At 41.8% G+C, this 21,876-nt stretch overlaps 1 protein-coding gene across 1 annotated transcript in view; it reads right to left on the minus strand.

Moving 5' to 3' along the window:
- cntfr (ciliary neurotrophic factor receptor) overlaps positions 1-21,876 on the minus strand; it is a 202,143-nt gene that overhangs the window by 14,241 nt on the left and 166,026 nt on the right. The window contains exons 5-7 of the mRNA XM_076758967.1: positions 18,154-18,271; positions 16,304-16,470; positions 9,647-9,810 (exon numbers count right to left, since the gene is read on the minus strand). Coding sequence (XP_076615082.1) covers positions 9,647-9,810; positions 16,304-16,470; positions 18,154-18,271 — 449 coding nt within the window. The remainder of the gene's footprint in view (positions 1-9,646; positions 9,811-16,303; positions 16,471-18,153; positions 18,272-21,876) is intronic.

Here is a 21,876-nt window from a genome sequence, read left to right on the forward strand (position 1 = left end):
TTTCACACATCCTTTCCTCTTTCCTTTCCTTTCCTTTCCTTTCCTTTCCTTTCCTTTCCTTTCCTTTCCTTTCTTTCTTGTGCCTTACTTAAACATCACCCTGTACTTGTATTCACTGTTGCAAACCCTCAAATATCTTTCCCTCTTGGATCAATAAAGTTTCATCTCATCTTATCAAATATACATTTACTGTGATGATGTGAAAATTAAAAGAAAGGAAGGAACTCCAGCTGACCTGCAGGGTATCCACCAAGGGCAGGTCATACTAGGAGTCGATTAACATGAAATGAAATATGTTTACGATAACTAGTGTCATGGGGATAATACTTGCTATGCCATATTTGATCATATTATCTATAGACACACGTCAGGGGATAAAGCCCAATACATGCAGGTCAGAGACGGAAAGGATGATGAGATAAGCAGAACAGTTGGGAGAAATGCGGAAAAACATATAAGGAAAGAGAGGAACAGGCAGACAGAAGAAAGGGGGAAAAATGGAGAGGTAGAGAAAAGAGAGAAAAACAGAAAGATCCCAAAAAAAAAAAAAGACCGTCAGAGAAGGCAAAAGAGAGAAGGAAAAGCAGAGAGAGGGAGACATGGAGAGAATTGGCGTCGGTGGTCAGATCTAATCCAGTGAGCATGTCTGTTGTCCTGGAAAGGAAACCCAATTATATGGCACTTCCACTGGCCCGATGGCGCTCTGTGTGTGTGTGTGTGTGTGTGTGTGTGTGTGTGTGTGTGTGTGTGTGTGTGCGTCTGTCTGTCTGTCGGTCTGTGTGTGTGTGTGTGTGTGTGTGTGTGTGTGTGTGTGCGTCTGTCTGTCTGTCGGTCTGTGTGTGTGTGTGTGTGTGTGTGTGTGTGTGTGTGTGTGTGCGCACTGAGAAGGTTGGTCTCATTAGGTTGACTGACAGCTCCCATTTTTCCGCCGTGCACTCCTCCCATTTGAGAACACACACACACACACACACACACACACACACACACACACACACACACACACACACACACGAACAGAAACGCCAAATCCAGGGGTAATTTCTCAGACAGTATTTCCCCTCTGTGAAGCCCAAATCGCCAAAGCAGCAATTACTGTAAAAGGCAGCTAACCCCCCTCCAGCCAATCAAAAATCCCAAACTGCACCTTGCACCCTTTAAAAGCATGTGATAGTTTCAATGACACAGTGGTGGAGATGTCATGACATTTACTCTGCTTTATGCCAGCATGCATGTCAATAATGTTAAATGAACATGAACATGCTGTGAAAGACAAGATCTGAATCAGAGCTTATCCTCTTTTTCCTCCTCCTCCTCCTGTTACAACTTTAAAAAACATACAGATATGAACAGATGAAGCTTATTTTACCGGTGCACTCATGTTAAGGTGCGTGAAAAATCTAAAATGACTTCAACGTATCAACACATTGTCAGTCCCTACTTGTCACATGGCATCACTTTTTAAGGCGCTGGATACCCCTTTAGAGTCCTTTTCAACGTGCAGGCCTCTGCGGTCAAGTTAGCAACGTCCGTTTAGCCTTTCAAAATAAAGCTTACTGAGAACACTAATAAACATGTGGTTAACTTTGTGAAACGTTGTACTTTTGGTTAGGTTGAGACACTGTAAGACATGTTTATTCGGACCTTTTTTGCTCTTTCTATTACATCATTTGATGTGTTGGGAGTGAGAACGGGCTGTCTACAGAAGTCTATGGGACCACCCTTCATGTTAAAAAAATGACAAGGTCATTAAAGGTGACAGCAAGGGGTCCTGACCACGCGGCCGTATGTGACGAGTTGGGAGTGAAAGCGGGTTGAACATGCTGTACCATAGATCAAGTTGTTTCATCTTCCTTCATTGAATAAATAAAAAATACAAAAACATTATAAAAGACTCGCCCAGCTCGTACTCTACTTCTTGCTGAGCGTGAGTTGGGATAGGTTCCCACCCCCCTTGACCCTGCACAGGATAAATACATATAGAGAATGCACATATGGATGGATGAAGAACATTGCAACGTGCCGTACAAAGAGTCACATTACCCGGCTCACACACATTCACACACCACTGACTTGGAAGCAGACTTGAGGTCCACTGCTGTGCTCAGGGACTCCTTCAACATGAAGTAAGAAGGAACTACCACAAGCCTGCCTGAGATACTCATGCCCAGGCAGTGGTTCAGTTTAAATGAAAAACTATAAATTCAACTAAAGAAGATGAAATCCAATGGAAACCACAGCTAACAAACAGCTAGCGACAGTTCAGCGAGCACTGTATGATATCCGTAGTGCTGCTGAGCAAGCCATGGTTATTTCTCTCTCTGAGGCCTTTCTATTTGAATCATTCGTCAGAGAGCGTCAATCCGAATAACCAGTCTCTCACTCAAATCACCACATGAACATTTTTTTTTTTAAAAATGTCCCCCCGTGTTGCTGCCCACAGAACAATGCCTGACAAAGCTGACCCTGAGAGAACATGATGAGTGGTGAAACTGCTGTACGCCAGCTGAACCACAGGTCTCCGATGCACTGCAGCTGGCAATGCTCATCAGGAAGTTGGTGCCTTTGGGCGAAAAATAAATAAATAAATTGTATGGGGGGGGAAAAAAAAAAAGCCCCCCCAAAAAGTAGAACATTTGGATGCACTTTGGGCATGTTAGAGACAACCAAAACTTGCTTAAATTATTAATTCAACACAATGAAAACATGCTGCATGGTTAGACGTTCAGGGACAGCTTTAAAACCTCTTCGAAGTGTTTTTCTGGGGGAAAAAAAAAAAAAAAAGCAGCCTTGTTTGTCAGATCTTAACAAGCTTTGGTGACTTCCACGTTTCATTTATCGACTGCAGGATGAGGTCCATGTAGTGTATGTGTGTGTCCCGACATCTCAGAGCAGATATGCCTGTGTGTGTATGTGTGTATGACAGCCTAAGGATTGACGTGGTGATATAGAAATCAATAGCGGCAGAGGAGAGAGCTGCGGCCCCATTCATCTTCATTCACCCTTACAGAGTAAGACCTCCAAAGCACCACACATAGAAAACAATGTAATATCCCAACTGTAACCCGGGGAACACACACAGGATAAGAAAACTCATTCTTTGATGGGTGATATATATATATGACACCACTTCATGTAATAGGGTTCAACAGAAGAAGCAACTCACTCCATGTTTCTGTCTCTGTCCTTCTGTTAACATTGTCTTCTACCGTCTTTGCCCTTTTCTCATATGTGTTTATACTTTTATGAGAGGAAAAATCTGTTTCATATAAAAGCATGTCATGGATATTTTTCTTCTTATTAGATTCTGTCAAACATTAACAACAAGCCAACAGACTGCACTGTGTTTGTGAGCCCAGCCTCAAGCCCACGAACAGATCTACAGTGTCTATCTCTGTGTGTATGTTTGAGGATGTGAAGACTATAGCTCAACTGTAATGTAGTGTGATGGCAAAAATTAGAATGTTTTAATCTGTCCTGTGAGTGTGAGTGTGTGTGTGTGTGTGTGTGTGTGTGTGTGTGTGTGTGTGTGTGTGCGCGTGTGTGAGGGGGGTGATAAATGATCTCTCTCTGGCAGTGTCCTTTAGATGGGATGTTTTCCCCAAACAAGGTCTAAACATTCATCATGTGCACCCAACGATAGAAATGGACGGCTTGAGGGATGGATGGTTAGCTGGCTGGCTTAATGTACGGATGGAAGGATGGATGGATGAATGGGTGAATGGGTGGGTGATGGTAAAACTGCTGATACCTATAGAGGGCAAAGTGGTAGCTGATGGTAGAGCAGGATGAGAGAGGAGGAGAGGAAATGGTGGGAATCACGGGCACTACTCGGCTTTCATGGTGTCCAGTGTCAGATCGAGTTGAATAACCCCTTATTCAATGTCAATCTCAGGCTTTTCCTTTGCCATGATAATAATGTCACTCAATAAAACACACAGTACATATTCACAGAGCTATCCATCGCACCCCAAACCATGAAAAATGTACAAAATTAGACAAAAAAAAAAGGAACTTGGACAGAAAATTACGCAATCAAAATAACATATATACAGTATATGTAGGCAAATCACACAGGAAGGTGGGTGAAGCAACACTGATGAAGGTTAGGAAAACACGAGGAGAAAAGAGAACGAAGGAAGAATGCAAAAAAGAGAGAAGGGAAATGATAAGGGGGAGAAAAAGCGACAAAGAAAGAGAGGCAGGTTGGGGGAGAAAGAGGGAGATGGATGGGAGAGGGAGGATGCAGCATGTCAGATAGAAGGACAAAGGAGGAAAAATGTGGGATAAATAAATGAATGAATGGCTAAGCTGTGTTGGCCAAGCGGACACAGATTAAAGGAAGAAGAATTTTAAGTCTCCTTCTCGTCTCTGCTCCAACAGTTTTATTTATTGTGTGCCTTTTCGTGTCTCTTACATCATGGACATTTCAACATTTGCACTTTTGTGCAGTATGTGTGAGTCTGGCAGGGCACGGGCAGCTTGTAGGTCGGGCAGTCATATGCAGATGTGGGTCAGTGGATGCACAGCATCTCCTGAAGGGATTTTCAGCCTAAGGTTGAAATGGTCTCCCTGCACAGGCAGGGTATTCAACTTTTTTGTCTTTTTTGTGGACTTTTAGGACTTTGCAATGTCTTGATGATCTTTTGTAGTGTGCATTTTGTGCACATGTTGAATATCTGTGATGTAAGATATCGGTTGCATGTACATTAATGCATACGTGTATTGATCTACATGCATGCCGGCATATGAGCGTACACACATCTGTACATGCACATGTTCATTTCTGCCTATATGGGTGTTTCCGTGCATGAGAGTGTCTGCACGAAAATGTCTGTGTTTTCAGTCGACTGGAGTTCAGCATCATCCCCAAAGGGCAATTACAGCGTAACAGATGCAGTTTCATACCACGAAGAGAATATTGAGCAATCTGAAATTGTTCTTATCGCACTTACTGGACCATTGCTTTAATTGCAGTGAGAGTTTGTGTTCACGTCTCAGTGAAGGGAGCGTGAGGGTCGGATGGAAACAATGCAACACAAGGCCATGGGAAACAGAACAATTCACTGAACATTTACAGCCATACAGATGTTTTCTCCTGCGGCGATTCTTTAGTGTCTTTGATAATTAACTCTCAATTACAGATTATGATATATACTGTGAAGTGAAAAAAACAGAACAGCGTGCATACAAACTGACAAGACTCTTTTAAGTTGCAGCCTAAATGAAAGACATTGTTATCGATTGGATGATCAGGATATCAAGCATAATAAATAAAAACTTTTGGATCACTCACTTTGATTGAATTGAAGCCTGTAGCACACACTGGGCTAAGGACAGAAGAAGTCAATGAGTGGTGGCTGGGATGTGCCTATCCTGCAGAGCAAATGTGCTGAAATTGCCACTTTTCTGGAGCACTGATGCACATAAGAGATCAGACTGTATCGTATCACGATGAGACGATGTATATGAACAAGCAGTGATGCACATCAGGGCACCAGTGTCCAGCCTAAGGATACCACACCAGCACCAATGCAATGCAGTGCAAGTAAGAACCAATTCAATAATAATGCACATGCTGAATATTAACGCACATGCTGAAGCAATTTGTTGGATCTTTGAAAGACTGTACCTTCTTTGCAAATTCGTTTCATTTATCTGACCAAACTTGGGGCTTTAAGGGCAGAGTTGCTCTTTCAGTAACATTATTTAATTGTATCTTTTCAAGACAGACGATATGGCTATAACTCAGACTTGCAGTGTCAGTTTTATGGTTTTTCTGACAGGTAAACACCCATGTTTTCACGGTTGTATTTCAGCTTTAACTCTCCTCCTCGCTCTCTTTCTCTGTTTCACCCACTATTTTACGGCTTAACATATTCCAGAAAGTTGTGTCATTCCTCCCTCTTTTCTTCCCTCGAACCATTCATCTACCTTCCTTCAACTTGAAACACCATGCAACTGGTGTCATGGCTTAAAGAAAATTCTCTTTCAAAGTAACTTCCAGTGCTCCCTTTTGCTTCTTGTCTCTCACACTTTTATCCATTAATTCGTGTATTTGAGGCTGATGTGACTCCATACATTTAATCACACCCCTCTTCATATAACAGTTTCCAACAATCCATTCTTCTTTGAGTTCTGATCATCAAATAGCATCATCCCAGGCTTATATGCCTTATTTAACCTTACACCTTTGATCAAACGCACTTTCCTTCAGTCAATCACCAGTGTCACTCGTTGCTTACATCCAAATGCTCTCATGTATCCATAAATGTCTATGTCATTTATATACACTGCTTCTTCCTCTTGTATCTACCAGAGTCTGCTACCCATTAACATTTTTTCCCCCTCTCTGATGCACTCCATTCATCTATGCTTCAAAACTTTTCCCCATTTTCTTCCTTCTGTCTGAATCTCCATCACTCTAAGTATCTGGACGAGCCATTCCTTCATTCCTTAGGAGGATGGATGGTTTCCTCCAAAGATCAGTCTGATCACACCGCCGCTTTCATTTCTGACTCGAAACACATTTCAAAATGTTACATGTGAAAGCCGTTCTCACCCAGCTCTGCTTTGCAACCACATTAAAGGTAAATTCCTCAGCAATACAAACCACTTCAATTAGTACTCAACCTCTGAGGCTATAATTAATGAATTACACTATATGGGGCCAATAAACAGTGTCTTATTTTGGCAACCTCATTAAACTCCACTTAATGATTTATGTCATGGCTTGACAGTTTTAAACCTGAATGTTTTCTACAACAGCGTGTTACTATAGTCAGTCAATAAACATGCAATTTACAGTGTTATTCAGCCATGATCAGCTCTAATGGCAGCAGCTAATGACAAGCTGCCATAACCAGTACACACTGTTCCATGTACAGTGTTGATGTTGCCTGCTCTCTCCATGGCAAAAGCATTACATGCCCCTCTGAAAGCTGTGCAGACAACGACGTGCTGTGTTTCTTCACAGGTATTCGAGGAGGATAGACTTGCGTATATGTTTATAATACAGGGATAATTTAAAGGTCCAGGTTGCTCAGGTTTAAGGTGAGAGAGACAGCCCTGCTCAGATGTACCTGAGGTTAATGGATTTCTTGAGGATGGTCAGTCAAACAGGCTGTAGATGCCCACACAGGCCTATCTCACCCACTCTTGTTGCCATTTCCATTTGGAAAATAACCCTAATGAATGCAGACACATGAAGTGCTGTTTATGCTGGGTGGCTGCACACTGTAGCTGTGCATGGACGAGATGATACATATGTGTATAATTTGTGCTTTAATCACAGCGTCAAATCTCTAATTGGCTGTGTTCCTTCTTCAGCTGTCAATGAGCACAAAACCAGGCTATTAAATCAATTGATTGATCTCCAATGTATGATACACTGAAAAGACAATGACGTTTTATCTGCTGTTTGTCACATATTTATTTTATAAACTGACCTGTTGCAAGAATATTCTTCAAGTTGGCACAATCTTGACAGTTAGTGTGACAATCCGGCTAATTATGCATGTACAAATTCCAAACACAGCTGTTAACCAACACCTAATGAAAGTGTAAAATGTTCACAAATCCAGTGATGATAGTTTTAGAACTCCCGCTTCAGAAAACCACACTTATTGCTCCAAAAATTAAAACCATGACCATGGAGACATTCATCAAAGAACACGGCGAAAGCGGAAAACCCTGCAATTTTCAGCTGTCATCAGCTGTATTTATGTAATTTTCAAATGATGTGTTCTTGCCCAATCCAAATATTGACTTAAGGTTTCCCACCTTTCACGTTATGCACCACTTCACATATTGATTGATTGGTGGTAAGGGTGAGAAGGGAAACCGAGAGTGTGTGTCAGGTTTAATCACTGGTTCATACCACAAAGATCTGAGGCATTATTTCAACTTCCTTCATGCCAACTGCTGTGTGTGCGTGTGTGTGTGTGCATGTGCATGTGTGACAGAGTGACGTAGGGAGAGAGAGAGAGAGAGAGAGTGTGCATGTGAGTAGAAAATAATGTCTTTATGTGTGACTGTACGACTGAAGGTTTGTGCACAGAGCTACCACTGGTGACTGTATACACTTTACGAGCAATGCACGAAGAACTAAATCTAATTCTACTGTGTCCTATTCTGTTGCTTAATTATTTTTTTTGTTTATCAATTACAAACAGTAAGCCCCCAGATCATGGCTGTAAAGGGCTCGAATGCAGCCTAATTAGGAGGAGTATTAAAATCAAGGATGTGTTGAGGGTTCACTCATCTCAGGCGCAATTACATCTTTAGCTCTGCTTTGCTTGAACTAGGTGAACACAATGCCAAGCGGTGCCAAACAGTGAACTTCGCCTCAACGGTTCAAACCAAAGAGGGCGAGCTGCGGTGGAGAAGGAGGAGGGGAAGAGGAGGACAAAAGATGGAAATATTGACGTAGCGGGGTACTGACAGAGACAATTGTTGAAGGATATATACAGGGACGGAAAGACTGAAAAAGAAAACGTGCGTCGGCCTGTGTGTGTGTGTGATGTATGTGTGTTTTTCCATGTGATGGGCCGTAACCCAAGTTCTTGGAACAACACCTTTGCAGACCATTGACGTGCATGATAATGACACTGCAATGTTAGACTGTAGTAGAGGGAGCTTTCATCCCAGGAATCCTATAGTGGACACATATGCTTTTACTATACAAAGCCCTGAGGGAGGCGAACCCACAAGACAGTCAGATACAGTAACATACACCAAAGAAGCTGAGCGATTATGTCTGTCTGACCAGGGATAAAGCTCAAACGGTGACAGGTTGCACCATTTCACTCATTACTGCTAACTGTTCTCTGAGGCATCTCTCTGGATAAAGACTTTTTAGTCTTTTTTCTCATGTTATTTATGTATTATCCCCATGTTTAACTTACTTTGGGCAATACTTCTGATCATACAGAGGGATAAAAGTAGCTTTCATTCCTATAGTGGCCTAAAGAAATGTGTGGTAAGCTAGGTTATTATTGTTAAAAGACAATATATCCTGCTTCTAGAAAATTTGCCATTTCCTTTGGAGAAACATGTTTACCATGAGGTGAAACACAATCTGCAGTAGGGAGGAAGAGGCCGGTCTTTCTCTTCAGAACACCACTTCCAGAGAAGAAATAAGACGTGCTCACCAGAGGTTTTCAAATACCAAATAATGAATCATACTCTAACCGGCATTTTTCAGTGTTGACTCTCAGCTTTTGATAATTGAGACGTATCTGGACAAACACTCTTGTCCATTTATAACTCCATTTATTTTTGGCTTATGGCACAGTCATTACATGTGTCAGCCAGATTTTTTGAGGACAAGCTGCGCTGCTCATAAGTGAGGGGCTCATTCACTGAGCTTTTTTTTTTTTTTTTTAACAGTGTGTGATTAATGTCCACGCGCTCAGTCTTCACTGGAATTATTAGGGACGCACAGGTGTATGATTCAGTGGCTCCAGTGAATAAAACTTTTTTTTTTTCCAATGCAGATTCTGACAGCATCTTGGCTGCTTGTAAATCACATACTTGATGATAATACTACGAGAATAAATCCACATGTAACACTAATAGAGCTTAAATGCCAAACTGTAGGGTTGTGTGAACCTTCTGTCTCACACACAGCGGCAGCAGCAGTACTCACATGCTGCCACTGCTCTCGGATGAGTGGCCGGTATCGAAGGAAATATTTCAGAGGGAAGTTGTCGATGTCGGGCCAGGTGGCGGGGCTGTGCCAGGATACCTCCAGCCTCCGAGCGTTGAAACGGATTGGGGTCGCCGTTACGCGCTCCGGGGGGTCTGGTTTGACTGTGGAGTGGATGAGAAGAATTCGTTAAAGGGGCATCACACTGATTTAACACATATGCTACAGTTTACTCATCATGGTGAGCACTGCTCAGTCTCGGAAAACAGCTGCATAACATCTTGGGGGATTTTTTTTCCAGAGGAAATGACCCTGACGATGTCATAATTGTTATCTTGAGTTAAAGCATATTCACACTGGAATCCCTCTGTAGCCAGAGGAGTATTTACCAACGCAGCGCAACCATAGCTGCCATGCTAAGCTGATAGCTCCGTTTCAGAGACTCAAGCACTGCTTTGGTCACATCTGCTGATATTTCGTGAAGCAAATATCTTTTTTTTGTTTGGTCTCCATCTGTGGCCGGTTTGTAATTTTACAGTTCTGGAAAGTGAGAAACACACTTTTTCAGTCCATCTTTCAGTTCAAACAGTGGTCCCGCAAAGCCCAACGCAGCTCGGGTCAAAGTTAGACAAATGTGAACTTTCGCCGCGCCCCTGCTCCGCTCTGTGCACTGTGGACATCCGGCCAGAGCTGTCACAACACCCCGCATACACAGTAATGGATGAGGAGCTCCCAAAAGCAATTTTTCCCGCAATGATGTGAAGAGAATTCAGATATTGGACAGAAAACCTGCATTATAAACTGAGCTTTCAACATGAGGGAAGACAAGGTCATATGGAACAGGAAGGGAAAGTCTCATGAAAGATGCTATTGAGTTGCGAGCTTGACTCATAAGTCAGCAGAGCCCATCCTCTGCTGGTTTTGATCATTCTTCATTTTAAATCGGCCTCTCAGTATTGTCTTAAGGCCACTGTGTAGTTTAATGGAATATAAATATGAACAAATGATGGTGACATTTGTTCATTTATCAGTGAAAGAGGGCAGTGAGGACAAAGGGAGTAGCTGGGAATGTTTGAGGGAACTGTGTGTGTGGGGGGGGTCATCAGTCCTTGTTGAACAGCCATGTATTTATGTTGTGTTTCTTAACACACGTCCAGACTGAAAGCTTGAAAGAATTCAATTAAACGTTTTTCAGAACATACTGAATGACCCGGTCTTTGTTAGATCACTCCCACTAGGGAACACGCTTGCCTGCGACTGTAGCTGCAGAAAAGATATGTGCATCATATTACAATAGGAAATAGGCAGCAATTACAACCTGAACGGCTGATAACATACAGCACCAGAGGACGAAAGCAACTCGGGTAAAATCAACACATGCAGAAAGGCATAAGGCACAAAGACAGAAGCACGCAGACAGACATCTGCCTCGCGAGTATGACCTTCACAGAAAGAATGATTAAAAATATGAAAGACGGACGGAGGAGATAAGAGACGGAGAGACGCAGACAGACAGCTCTCTCCCTTGAGAAAGAGATGTTAATCTCATTGTGACCTTCTTCAAGCAGATGTGTAAAAGAGTGAAAGAAGAGTGAAGCCAAAGTGAGGTCGGTGGACACAAGAGAGCAGAGATTCTCCTCTTTGTCCAACAGCACTTCACAGAAGGAAACATGTGCAAGCATGGAACAAAAACCGAGAGAAATCAGTATGGGTGGGGTGTCCCAAAGGCTTTTAAAGTATTCATCTGACTTGAAACACAGATCTATAGCTTTGTGTTGCATGAGTAATGAACACATCCTTCTTTTGATGACCTGTGGGGGGAAAACTGAGACAGATTTCAAGAAAATAATTAGAAAAATGAACAGCCGACGAGGAACAGATTAAGAGCTCAAAGACTTTCCATGAAACTTAAAGTAATGTTCCAGGTAGATAGACAGAGGCTATCTTTGCCGAGACAGAATTTTGTTCTGCAAAGGCACAACTGCCACCCACTGATGAATAAATTAGAGAAAAAGAAATAGGGTAGTGTAATGAGGCGATGTTAATACAAGAAAAACAAAATGTCACATTTATAGTACTTCCAGAATTAGCATGAGTAGAGAGCAATAGCTCCTAGCGTGGGGGCAAGTGTTAAAAGATGTAACAACATCAGATGGGTTAAAAAAAAAAGAAGATGTTTGATCACATGGGTGTAGTTTTATGACATCCCATTATTGCGCCTGTCCGTGCTTAGCCTTAAAACGTCTGTCATGCCTCCCTCGGCTCTGTTCGTTTAAATTTGCGTCCACATTAGCGTTCCTCTTTCTTCCCTTCACTCTCGTGTTGCAACAGTCACCGCAGCCCATTCTTTCTCTCAGCCGCTGATGCAAGTGTGCAGGTGTACTGTAACATAAAAGTCTAATCTTTCAAACAGCTACTTGCGAGGGCATTATACTCACTGTCGGCTGAAAATGGAATGACAGAGTGGGAGGGAGAGCGGCTAGTCTTTCTTGCTAAAAAAACAAAAACAAAGTAGCTCAAAAGTTCTCCCAGTGGCTCGGACTGTGCAGAAATCCAGCAGTAAAATACAAGAGATCTGCAAAAGCTAGCCCGATGTGTGCATGCGTACGGCCTTTAAACATCTGATTGCAGTATTTCTAAAACCATTATTATGCATCATCTGGTCCTTAATGCATCCAGGTGAGACTGCTTGGTTTTTAAAAAAAGACCAAACCTCTGTCACTCCTCTCTTACCATATCTGCTTTCAAATAAATGGGCTTTTCAATAGGAACCAAGACCAAAAAAAAAAAAAAAGGAATTTATTGTTTTCAGTAGAATAGGTGCTGCATGACAGCATCGAGCAGTGCACTTGAACAAAATGGGAAAAAATGGGGAGAAGTAGAGTGCTTCGATCTGCTGTAAAATCTTACAAAAATAACTTACATAAAGGAAAGTGGATCAAAAAACGAACAAAATTGCCTGCTCTTTTGAAACTAGAGCATGCACAATACCTGCGCCAGTCAAGATCTTCAAGCCTACACTCAAACACGGTGATGTTAGAGGTGTGATAACAGCTGTAAAAGTAGTGGTCAAAAAGACATCAAACTGAAGTCCCAGATAAGTAATTATAAAGGAGGTAACTGCAGCTGAACTCAAAAGTGTGTTTCTATGTGCACGAGCATTCTGTCTGTGTGCTGCAAAAGGGGATTGATATGTTTAGTGCATTTTTATTCAATAATATGTAAAGCGCGGCAGAGCATAAAAATGAGACAACTGAACCCGTTTCCTCATCGACTCACTAAACCCAAATTACACCAAATCTCCTGTAAAAGCACACAGAATTTAATGAGTGGAAGGAGAATGTCCTCAATTCACAAGGCTGCTGTCTTATTTGTTCAAAGCTACAACAGGCAAAGAGAATAAATAGGAATTTTAAAAAAGCACACCAGCCGATTCTGTGTCAGCTCTGCTCTCTTTCAAAAGAAATTACAAATTATAGTCGTACTAATGCTCAGACTGCGGGGAGTCAACATTTGTCAGACTTTCATCTCCCGAGTCCTCAGCTACGACGGGGATACAACAATCTGAACTTGTGATGTTTATTAATTTGAAGCATCTGCAGCATTTGGGACGATGTCTGTGCCTCAGGGATTTTTCCTTGAAAATTGCAACTTCTGTTGGATCTCATAGTAAATATGCCTCTAAACCTCTGCCAGCTGTAGTTGTGATGTTTTGTACCCGACGCTGATCTCTGACCTGCCTTGTGGAGAGAGCTTTTTTTTTTTTTTGTGCAAAATAAATAGTCTTGAATTACAAATCAACTTGTCAGTGCAGTCTGGGCGACTCGTTTGGTAATCTCACAGAGAATAAAAATGAGGCAGCTACTGTAAATAACAGGGTGTTATTAATAATTATTTTGAACTTTACTGTGAACTTTATTTTGAAATCTACTTTTACTGGCTACGACTGGGTCCTGGGATGCTACCGCAAAGTAGCTGCAAATTAAACCTGAACATGCTCATTTTTGAAGTGCTAATTGAAAGGAAGACACAGGTGACAGGTGATTCAATGGTGCTGTTGAAAAGCTACTGGTGCTAAATTCACCCTGAGGGATTAGATTACAGTCCATTCATTTTGATCACAATGACTGAGTAATGTAGCACTGAATGATAGCAGGTGTTGAGGTGGGATAATGTCAGACTTGTCCCCCCAAAAAAGAAAAAAAAAAACAAAAAACTCTTTGCAAGTAAAAATATGCTTTAAGTGTAGAAGCCCTTTACACTAAGACAAGATCAGTTATCGTTTGATCATGTTGGCACTAGAAAGCTTTAAGTTATCATTTGATGAGTCTGGAGCTTCCTTGAGGGTTCTCTTTGTAACTGTACCCTCAGCATGCACATGTGAGGACACACGCACGCACACACACACACACACACACACACACACACACACACACACACACACACACACACAATCTCATCTCATCTAATTTCATCCAAGCTTTGGTCTGATGAACAAGGACAGTTGAGAATCATCTTATTCCCACTAAGAATTCAGAAGTGCACCAGGAAGCATGAAATAGTTTTATTTATTTACGATCTGCCTCGTTGTCCCTGATAATGAATGTGACTTACAATGTAAAATGGCATGAGAAGGACTTTTAACAATGCAGGAACGGGGGGGGGGGTTGAGAGAGAGGGCACACAATATGAAACGAAAGAAAGGGAGAGGACGCCACATTCATGCTAATTTTGATGAATCTGACAACAAGGTTTGGCCTTTCAGCTTGAATCGTCTATGATAAATAACAGGTCTTTTCAAAGATGCTCTTACGTGCATTTGCAAAATGCTGGTCTTGTATTCCAGTGTGCATGGAAAAAAGAAGTTTCTTTTGTCTCTGACTCTCTTTGTTATCAATGGCAACAGCTGTACTGTGTTATCAAGTGATCATATAGAGGATCGGGGACAAAAGAGGCAATCTTTAGCCTGTTAAAGCCAAAAATAAAAGAGAATGCAAAGTCCAAGCAAAAGCAAAAAAGCAAAAACAAACATCAGTCTGTCAAGCAATCACAGTGCGGAACATGTGTCACGTAAATGGCATATTTATGTCATTTTATCTGACAAGGTTTGAGAGCTCAGATCATGATAGCACAGAAACGGTGTCTCAGAGAGGGAGGAAGAAGAAAGCAAATGGGAGGGAAGAGAGGAAAAAAGAAGTACAAAGTCACAAGAAGGGCATGCAGGAATGAAAGAGAAAGCAGAGGCAAAGAAAGGAACAGTGGGGTATTTTGCTATCACCAATAGTTGAGGGATATTCCCTGAGCCAAGGCGCTAATCCGGCTAGCATTAGCATTTTCATGAGTCCTGTGTCCGGAGCTTGGCAGAGCATGTCACTGGCTCATTTGGTTACTTATGTACACACACACACACACACACACACACACACACTCCCTCTCTTTTTCAATACCTCTTCCTCTTAACCGACACACTCCCCACAGTTGCTCACAGCCCCGTCGGTGTCTGTGTGTGTTTATGCGTCATGCACACCCATATCGCGCTCTGAGCAATACAACAGAGCTGAGGACCGCTGCCAGCACTTCCCTTATCTATCAAAGTACTCCTCATTCCTTTTTTAAAATGAATTTCTCCTCTTCACTGCTTTCCAGTCTGAGTCGCTTATGAATCCTAAGAGTCTCGCTGTTATTATGTGGCCTTCTGCAGCCTAAGCGAACAAAAAACTTCACAATCCAAACTACATTTTTTTTTGGTCAAAACTACTGACGGCATGGCCATGTAGGTTGGAATTTAAAAGAAATAGCCAATGGAGAACTTTTGAATGAACTTTTAAGGCATTTTATGACCTTAAACACGTCTAAAATGTGCTTATATGGCAGCTGGTCTTTGGGTTATTGGGCACTTTCAGCGAGAAACCAGAGCATTGATTTGTGACTGTCATATCCCGTCTAAGCCTCAATTAAATACTGTTTGCTGCAGAAAAGGTTCAGAGGTAGCGTGTTTATTATGCAGTGCCTGTGGTAATAAAAGGGTTGCACAGTCAGTGGGTTTCTCGCTAATGGACTATGCTGTTGGTTAAAGAAGAAAAGCTGCGCACTCTCCTTTCAGCTGGGTGACATTTCTTTGGCCACTGAAATTTCAATTTTCTTTGTCTTTCTGGCACCACGGATAAATATGTGCACAACACATCTCCAAAGGGAACCAGAAGTGAATGAAATCAGTCATCTGTGGTCAAACAAACACATTAACATTGCTGAGGGGTTGGCATCTGTTTGAGGATGCCTCGACACCCTCTCGCATTTTAGTCCTTTTTTTTTTTTATTTATTCGCCAAATATTTGTCAGTGTGGATGGGAAAATGATCTCAGGTTTGTCCCTGAACTTAGTTTAGAAATGCCGTTGTTTGTAAACTTTAATGAAAAGTGTTAACATTCCACAGCCTGAATAACTTTGCAGAAAATATTCCTCAAATTTTCCGAATGCCACAGTGTTTCCTTTCAACCCTTTGAGCTCAAGGTCTCAATTAAACCTTTTCATTTTGAGCAAAACATCATCAGAAAAGCATGCACATGCAGCTCCAACAGGAAATTGGCAGTCGCCTTACAACAGAAGGACAGAGCACAGGAAGCAACGCAACACAATAAGACACGACATCTGTCTCACCTATACTGGACTCCTCAAAGGAGATGGTGGTGGAGGCTTTCCCCAAGGCGTTGACCGCTGTCACGTTAACTTTGTAGGGGAAGGTGGAGAAGACCTCGGGAAAGCGCACGCGGCAGCGATTCTTGTGGTCCGGATCTTTCTGCACCTCCAGTGAACGCTGATTGTGTCTGGACAGGAGAAGGGAATTAGAAAGGTAGGAAGAGAATAAGTGAGGAGACGTGACAGAGGGGGATAATTACTTTGAGTTCTTATGAGCTTGTGTGTTTTTTGGTGGTTTAGATGTAGAAAGAAATGTAGAAAGACAGTAGGACGGCATCTAGTTCCCTTTTTTAACAGGCTGGATGTTACATATCAAAGCTGGGGCTACACCTCTGCACAGACCAGAACACCTTCGGTTTTTGGACAGACTTGAGTTTCTTACTTTAATTTTGCTCAAATGTGCCTTTATAAGTTCATTTCATATTTGCTTCTAATAACAGCACTTTCAATTTTGCACTTATTGCAGATAAAAGTCAGCCAACAGAGCAATCAAGGTCAATTACAATCCTCTCTGTAGGAAATCATGAAGACGTCTTCTGTGTCAAAAACACCGGATGCTCCACCTGTTGAATGCTGCTCTGGCTGACCTGGATGCTCACGACACCGACTGGTCTTCCTGTCCTCTTCATCTTTACTTCTCTTTGGCCCCGCTCATTATTATTCAAACTGAATATTATTGGTGTTACAACATTAATGAAGGCAGTGGCAGCCTGCTGTGGTGCGAGCTGTGGGATTCTGTGATCTTGGAATATCAAAGAGGATATGATGGAGAAGGACTCGCCGGGCTTCTGTCCACACATTTCGAGTATTTAAGGCCTACACTGCGACAGCATGCCTGAGGACAGGTCGAGGAAAGAGGTGTTTAACGACAGAGAGAATCCAAAATGACATTATTTTTTTCTTATAAGCTTTATTATTAAAACTTCTTTATAATCTGAAAACGATGGTTTTCACATGGCGTTATTGCCGTTAAACTCTTGAAGTTTCTATCTTTTCCATGTGGTTTTAAAATGAATTAGTCAGGACAACAAAGAAAAGGCAAATATGCGAAAAACAGTCTGTTAAACTTTTCCTCATAGGTGCAGGCATGTTTGAGTTTCCACTGAATTCAGAATGCCAACAGCTGTACAGAAATATCTATGGGCATAATTTCTGGATGTCTTTATTGAGGAAGGGAGGAGTATGTGGTCACGGCCATATGGTATTAGATGACTCATACTTCATGCATGTATCCTCTAAGTTTTCACTGGATTGCTCTGAGTCACTTTTCTGCAATGGACATCTAAGATAATAATTTCACCTTAATGTATAATATCTGTGTTCAGGTTGGCAGAAACACAATTTTTGATGCAAATTGCAATAATTACTCAGTGTTTTAAAGCATTTTAAATCTCCCTGCTCCTATTTTCAACTCCACTTTCCCCCCCTCTGGGAAGGCTGGCCTTACAGTTTGAAAACCAAACGGCTTAAAACCAAAGCTGTCCTTGGCATATAACTTGAAAATGTTAACTTTTTAATATATATTCTGCATAAAAATGTCAAAAATACCCTTTAGGACGATGAAGGATAATTACAATGTATTACAGCTACAGGCTTATTGTTGTAGTTTGGGCCATCCTTGCTACTGACTACAGTGTCGCCATAACTCATAACTACAAAAATAAAAACGAAATTATAATTACCTGGAATTCTCCTTTAACTGAAGGTAGTTATTTGCATGTCATACCATTAAATAGAGATGACTTAAACACCCACTGATCCGCCTTAACTCCACACGTTCGCACATGGAAAAATAAAACAAATGCACTCACTGTACGTCCACCTCAAAGGTCGTGGGGATGTATGTCGGGTGCAGCTGGTGCCAGCTGCAGTAGAAGCCTTTGGGGTAGGTGTTGGATCGACAGGTGACTGTGGGCTCCCGAGGGGGAACTACAGACAGAACAGACACAAGGGAGAGAGCAAGACAGTTAGTTAATATATGCAGTATGTTATTAAGAACTGTGCTGAATATGAAAACAGAGACACACCACAGAGAGAGAGAGATCAACATTTCAGAGTAATACAGATTACACTCATCAATGCAAAGCAGCTGTGCCTAATTACACAAGTCCTCGCTGAATAATTCATTCGTGATCAAATATTTCATTCAGAACGTCACTGCTACTTACTTTAAATGAACTTCTGTCTCCGGTTGTCTTTTATTAGATATGCCTTTAATTTGTTTAGTTGTGGTTGGCTGTGTGTTTTTATTTATCTTTTTTTTTTTTTTTTTCTTTTACAACACTAATAAATCAGAGTTAGATTCAGAGAGGGAGGGAAATTGAAAAATCTGCTTATATACATGTGGACTGATTGCCTTTAGGTGTTACACCAGCACTCTTTATAAACTTGAAGCTCAATTCAAGTCAATTCAGGTTCAATGCCATGTGCCGGACCTGCTCACTCAGTCACTCTGCATGAGTAGAACTCTGCTTCCTCATGTTTCTATTTCATGAGTGCAGCTATTTTTTCTCCTGATATCCGTTGTGGCTGAGGGGAAACATATTGAAACAGTCATAAAACAAATAATTTTTTATTTGCATTGATTTTTTTCTCCTCCTCCTTAGCTGTCTGAATATGGGATGAACAGGAAACAGGAAACTCAACACTGAGTTGTAGAGTATTTACGACCCGAGACGAGCAATCACTGTAACAACTCAGCTGAACTGAAATGACGGAGAATATGAAAACGGAACAGAGCAGAAGGTGATGGAGAGCAAATCTGGAGAAATAGGGGGGAATGGAGGAAGAAAAAAGCGAAGAGGCTGAGAGGGAGGGAGGGCAGATGGTGTATGGAGGGAGGAAGGATATTAGAGTGATAGAGCAGAAGAGGAATAAAAGAGGTTGACCAGAAAAAGTGATGTTACGCCAACTCTGGCCTCCTCCAAGATTAGGCTCTTTTCTTCACAGCAAGTCAACCGCGCACTCGCCTACCACTCCCTCTTTGCCCCCACTGCTTTTTACCCTTTTACCCTTGTTATCTCCACTATATGATACATACAGTGAGTGTACAGTGTGGCATTACAAAAACAAGTCTGATATGTTATTCTCACTTAGTAACAGTTTTTCTTTTCTTTATCTAAACCGCAGCTTTTTCATATCACACATCGTGCCTCATTGCTGCTCACTCACTTGCTGAATATACGGAGCTGGCATTGCACTTTCATTATTAAATATTGGATATCAGCCAATATCAGTAATGTATACTCCCGACATCACAGGTTGGCTGATAACAGCTGCATTCAGACGAGTTAATTCTTCATTTAAAGTCAGTAATGTACACCCAGTGTTGAATGGGTGGGATGGGTCAACCTGTCTTTAAGAGCCGCTAACCCATTCAGTGTGGACATGGGAAAAAGTGCATGAGCTGCTCAGTCGAGAAGGATTTCTCTCCCCGGTGGGAAAAACGATAGCTCCCAGTGTTTTTGCAGGACAAGGCGTCCAGGGTGTGGCCAGAACAAAAGGTAATCATTATATGGAAGACTGTTACAAAGAGGGGTCTTTGTAGGGAGAGAAATTCATATTTCAAACAAACTTTTCAGCTCAACAGTTCTGGGTGAATCCGCATGGGATGATATATGTTGGGATGTATGTTGAAAACTGGGCATAAAGGTTGTGCTGCTGACCACAGATGCTTTGATAGCCAGTCAGACACAAGTATTTTCTGTGGCAAGCCTTTCTCTCATCGCTGATGATACTTTGCAGCCAGTTTCTGAGATGTTATTCGGTAATTTTTTGTAGTTTCAGCAAACATTTACACACACCGTAGCAGCAACTGTCTTATTATCATGTCATTTGGAACTGTGATATCTTCTGTGACATCTTCGGAACATCCTTTACGAATGGCAAGGCGGATTTGGCCAAATGCATGCCCGCAAGCAAGAGGGAGGCTTGATTGGCTGCAATGGGGTCGTTTCACTGTCACGCACAATCAACTGTGTTTAAGCGGTCACCAAGGCAACTAATTGGCCTGTCAATAACGTCAGCGATGAGGTGCCGGGGACGGCGTCCAATCACACCCAATTAATCGCTGAGACTAATTGGGGCCATATCAATCAATTGGCTCCTCGTCTGAGAGCTTCAGTCAAAGTCACAAACGCACAATGTCGAACACAAACGTACCCACACACACCACTTATCAGGACTCAAACACACCATCAGCATTCCTATAGGCTGTGTAGACTTAGCCACAATCAATCAAACGAGCTTAATAAGAACTTGGAGAAGTTACAAGTTCAGCAATAAACTAAATACATTGTTTATAGAGAAGAGAAAACAGCAGAATTAAGGCGAGAAGACACAAACAGAAAAGATCGGTGAAGGAATACAAGCGTGAAGAGGATGAACACAAGTGTGTGTTTATGCCGGCCATGTTTGGAGCAGTTTATTTGAACTCCGGAGTGTTTACTCCTTTAATTTAGTTCATTTTGCTCGGCGTGATTGGTGTCAATCAAACCACCACTGAGACACCTAAAAGGGCAGTTCATACTGTAGGGCTCCTCCAAGGGGACTGAGGTGTGGTCTGTCAGGACGGGAGAACGTGAGCTGAACCATCAATACCAAATGACCCCACAGCGCGAGGGTTGATGTGTACAAGGGGACAGATGTCGACACCTAAATGCCAGCTGCTCGTCACGGATTAAAAGTCAAACATAACAGAAACAAGCAAGGACAAATCAGACTGGACTGGTGCAGATACATGATACTGAAACCAATAAAAACTTTATATATAGAGAGAGGCGTTGAGCATTTGACTGATGGTGAAAACACTGTGGACGCACCACACATACAGTATATGTACAAAAAGCTGCTGCTCAGTTGCTTCAAATAACAACAAAACATCAAAAGCTCCCAATGCATCCAATGAAATTATGTAGAGGATGAAACATGAAGGGGGGGAAAAAAGAACAAGATCGAATGCACCTGTAGAAGCAACACAAGAACAGAGAACAAAGACGCTATGAATAAAAAAGCAAATAAAAGAACTCAAATCAAAATGGCATCATGCATGTTCTTTTTTTTTTTTTTGCGAACCGCCCCGTGAGATATCACCGGACTCGGTGGCAGACAGGACGCCTGCTCATGAATAGATGTTATTTGAATTAGCTTTCATCATCTGGTTTGCATTGCTAAACAGTGAATGTGATTTTGCCGATGCTCTTTGTTAGCCTCATGAAACACACACCTGCTCGCCCGCACATGAGCGCATGCGCTGGAGGTTGGTGGGGTTACTTTTAAATGCTAATAGGTTACAGGCTCAACTTACTGCACGCTGAGGCTCATAAATCATAATGAGACTAACAACAACAACAAAAAAAGAGACATGCTAATTTCTTTTTAATTTATTTCATTCCATATATTTAAATAACCAACAACATCACGACAAACAAAACATAATAAAGGACCTATCTGACATGTCTGAATCTCTGTATGTCTTTCAATTCTATCAATTATTAACTTATTTAAAAAGTGATCAATGGAAAATCAAAGCACAG

The sequence above is a fragment of the Chaetodon auriga genome, chromosome 19 (genome assembly GCF_051107435.1).
Source record: "Chaetodon auriga isolate fChaAug3 chromosome 19, fChaAug3.hap1, whole genome shotgun sequence".
Taxonomy (NCBI): domain Eukaryota; kingdom Metazoa; phylum Chordata; class Actinopteri; order Chaetodontiformes; family Chaetodontidae; genus Chaetodon; species Chaetodon auriga.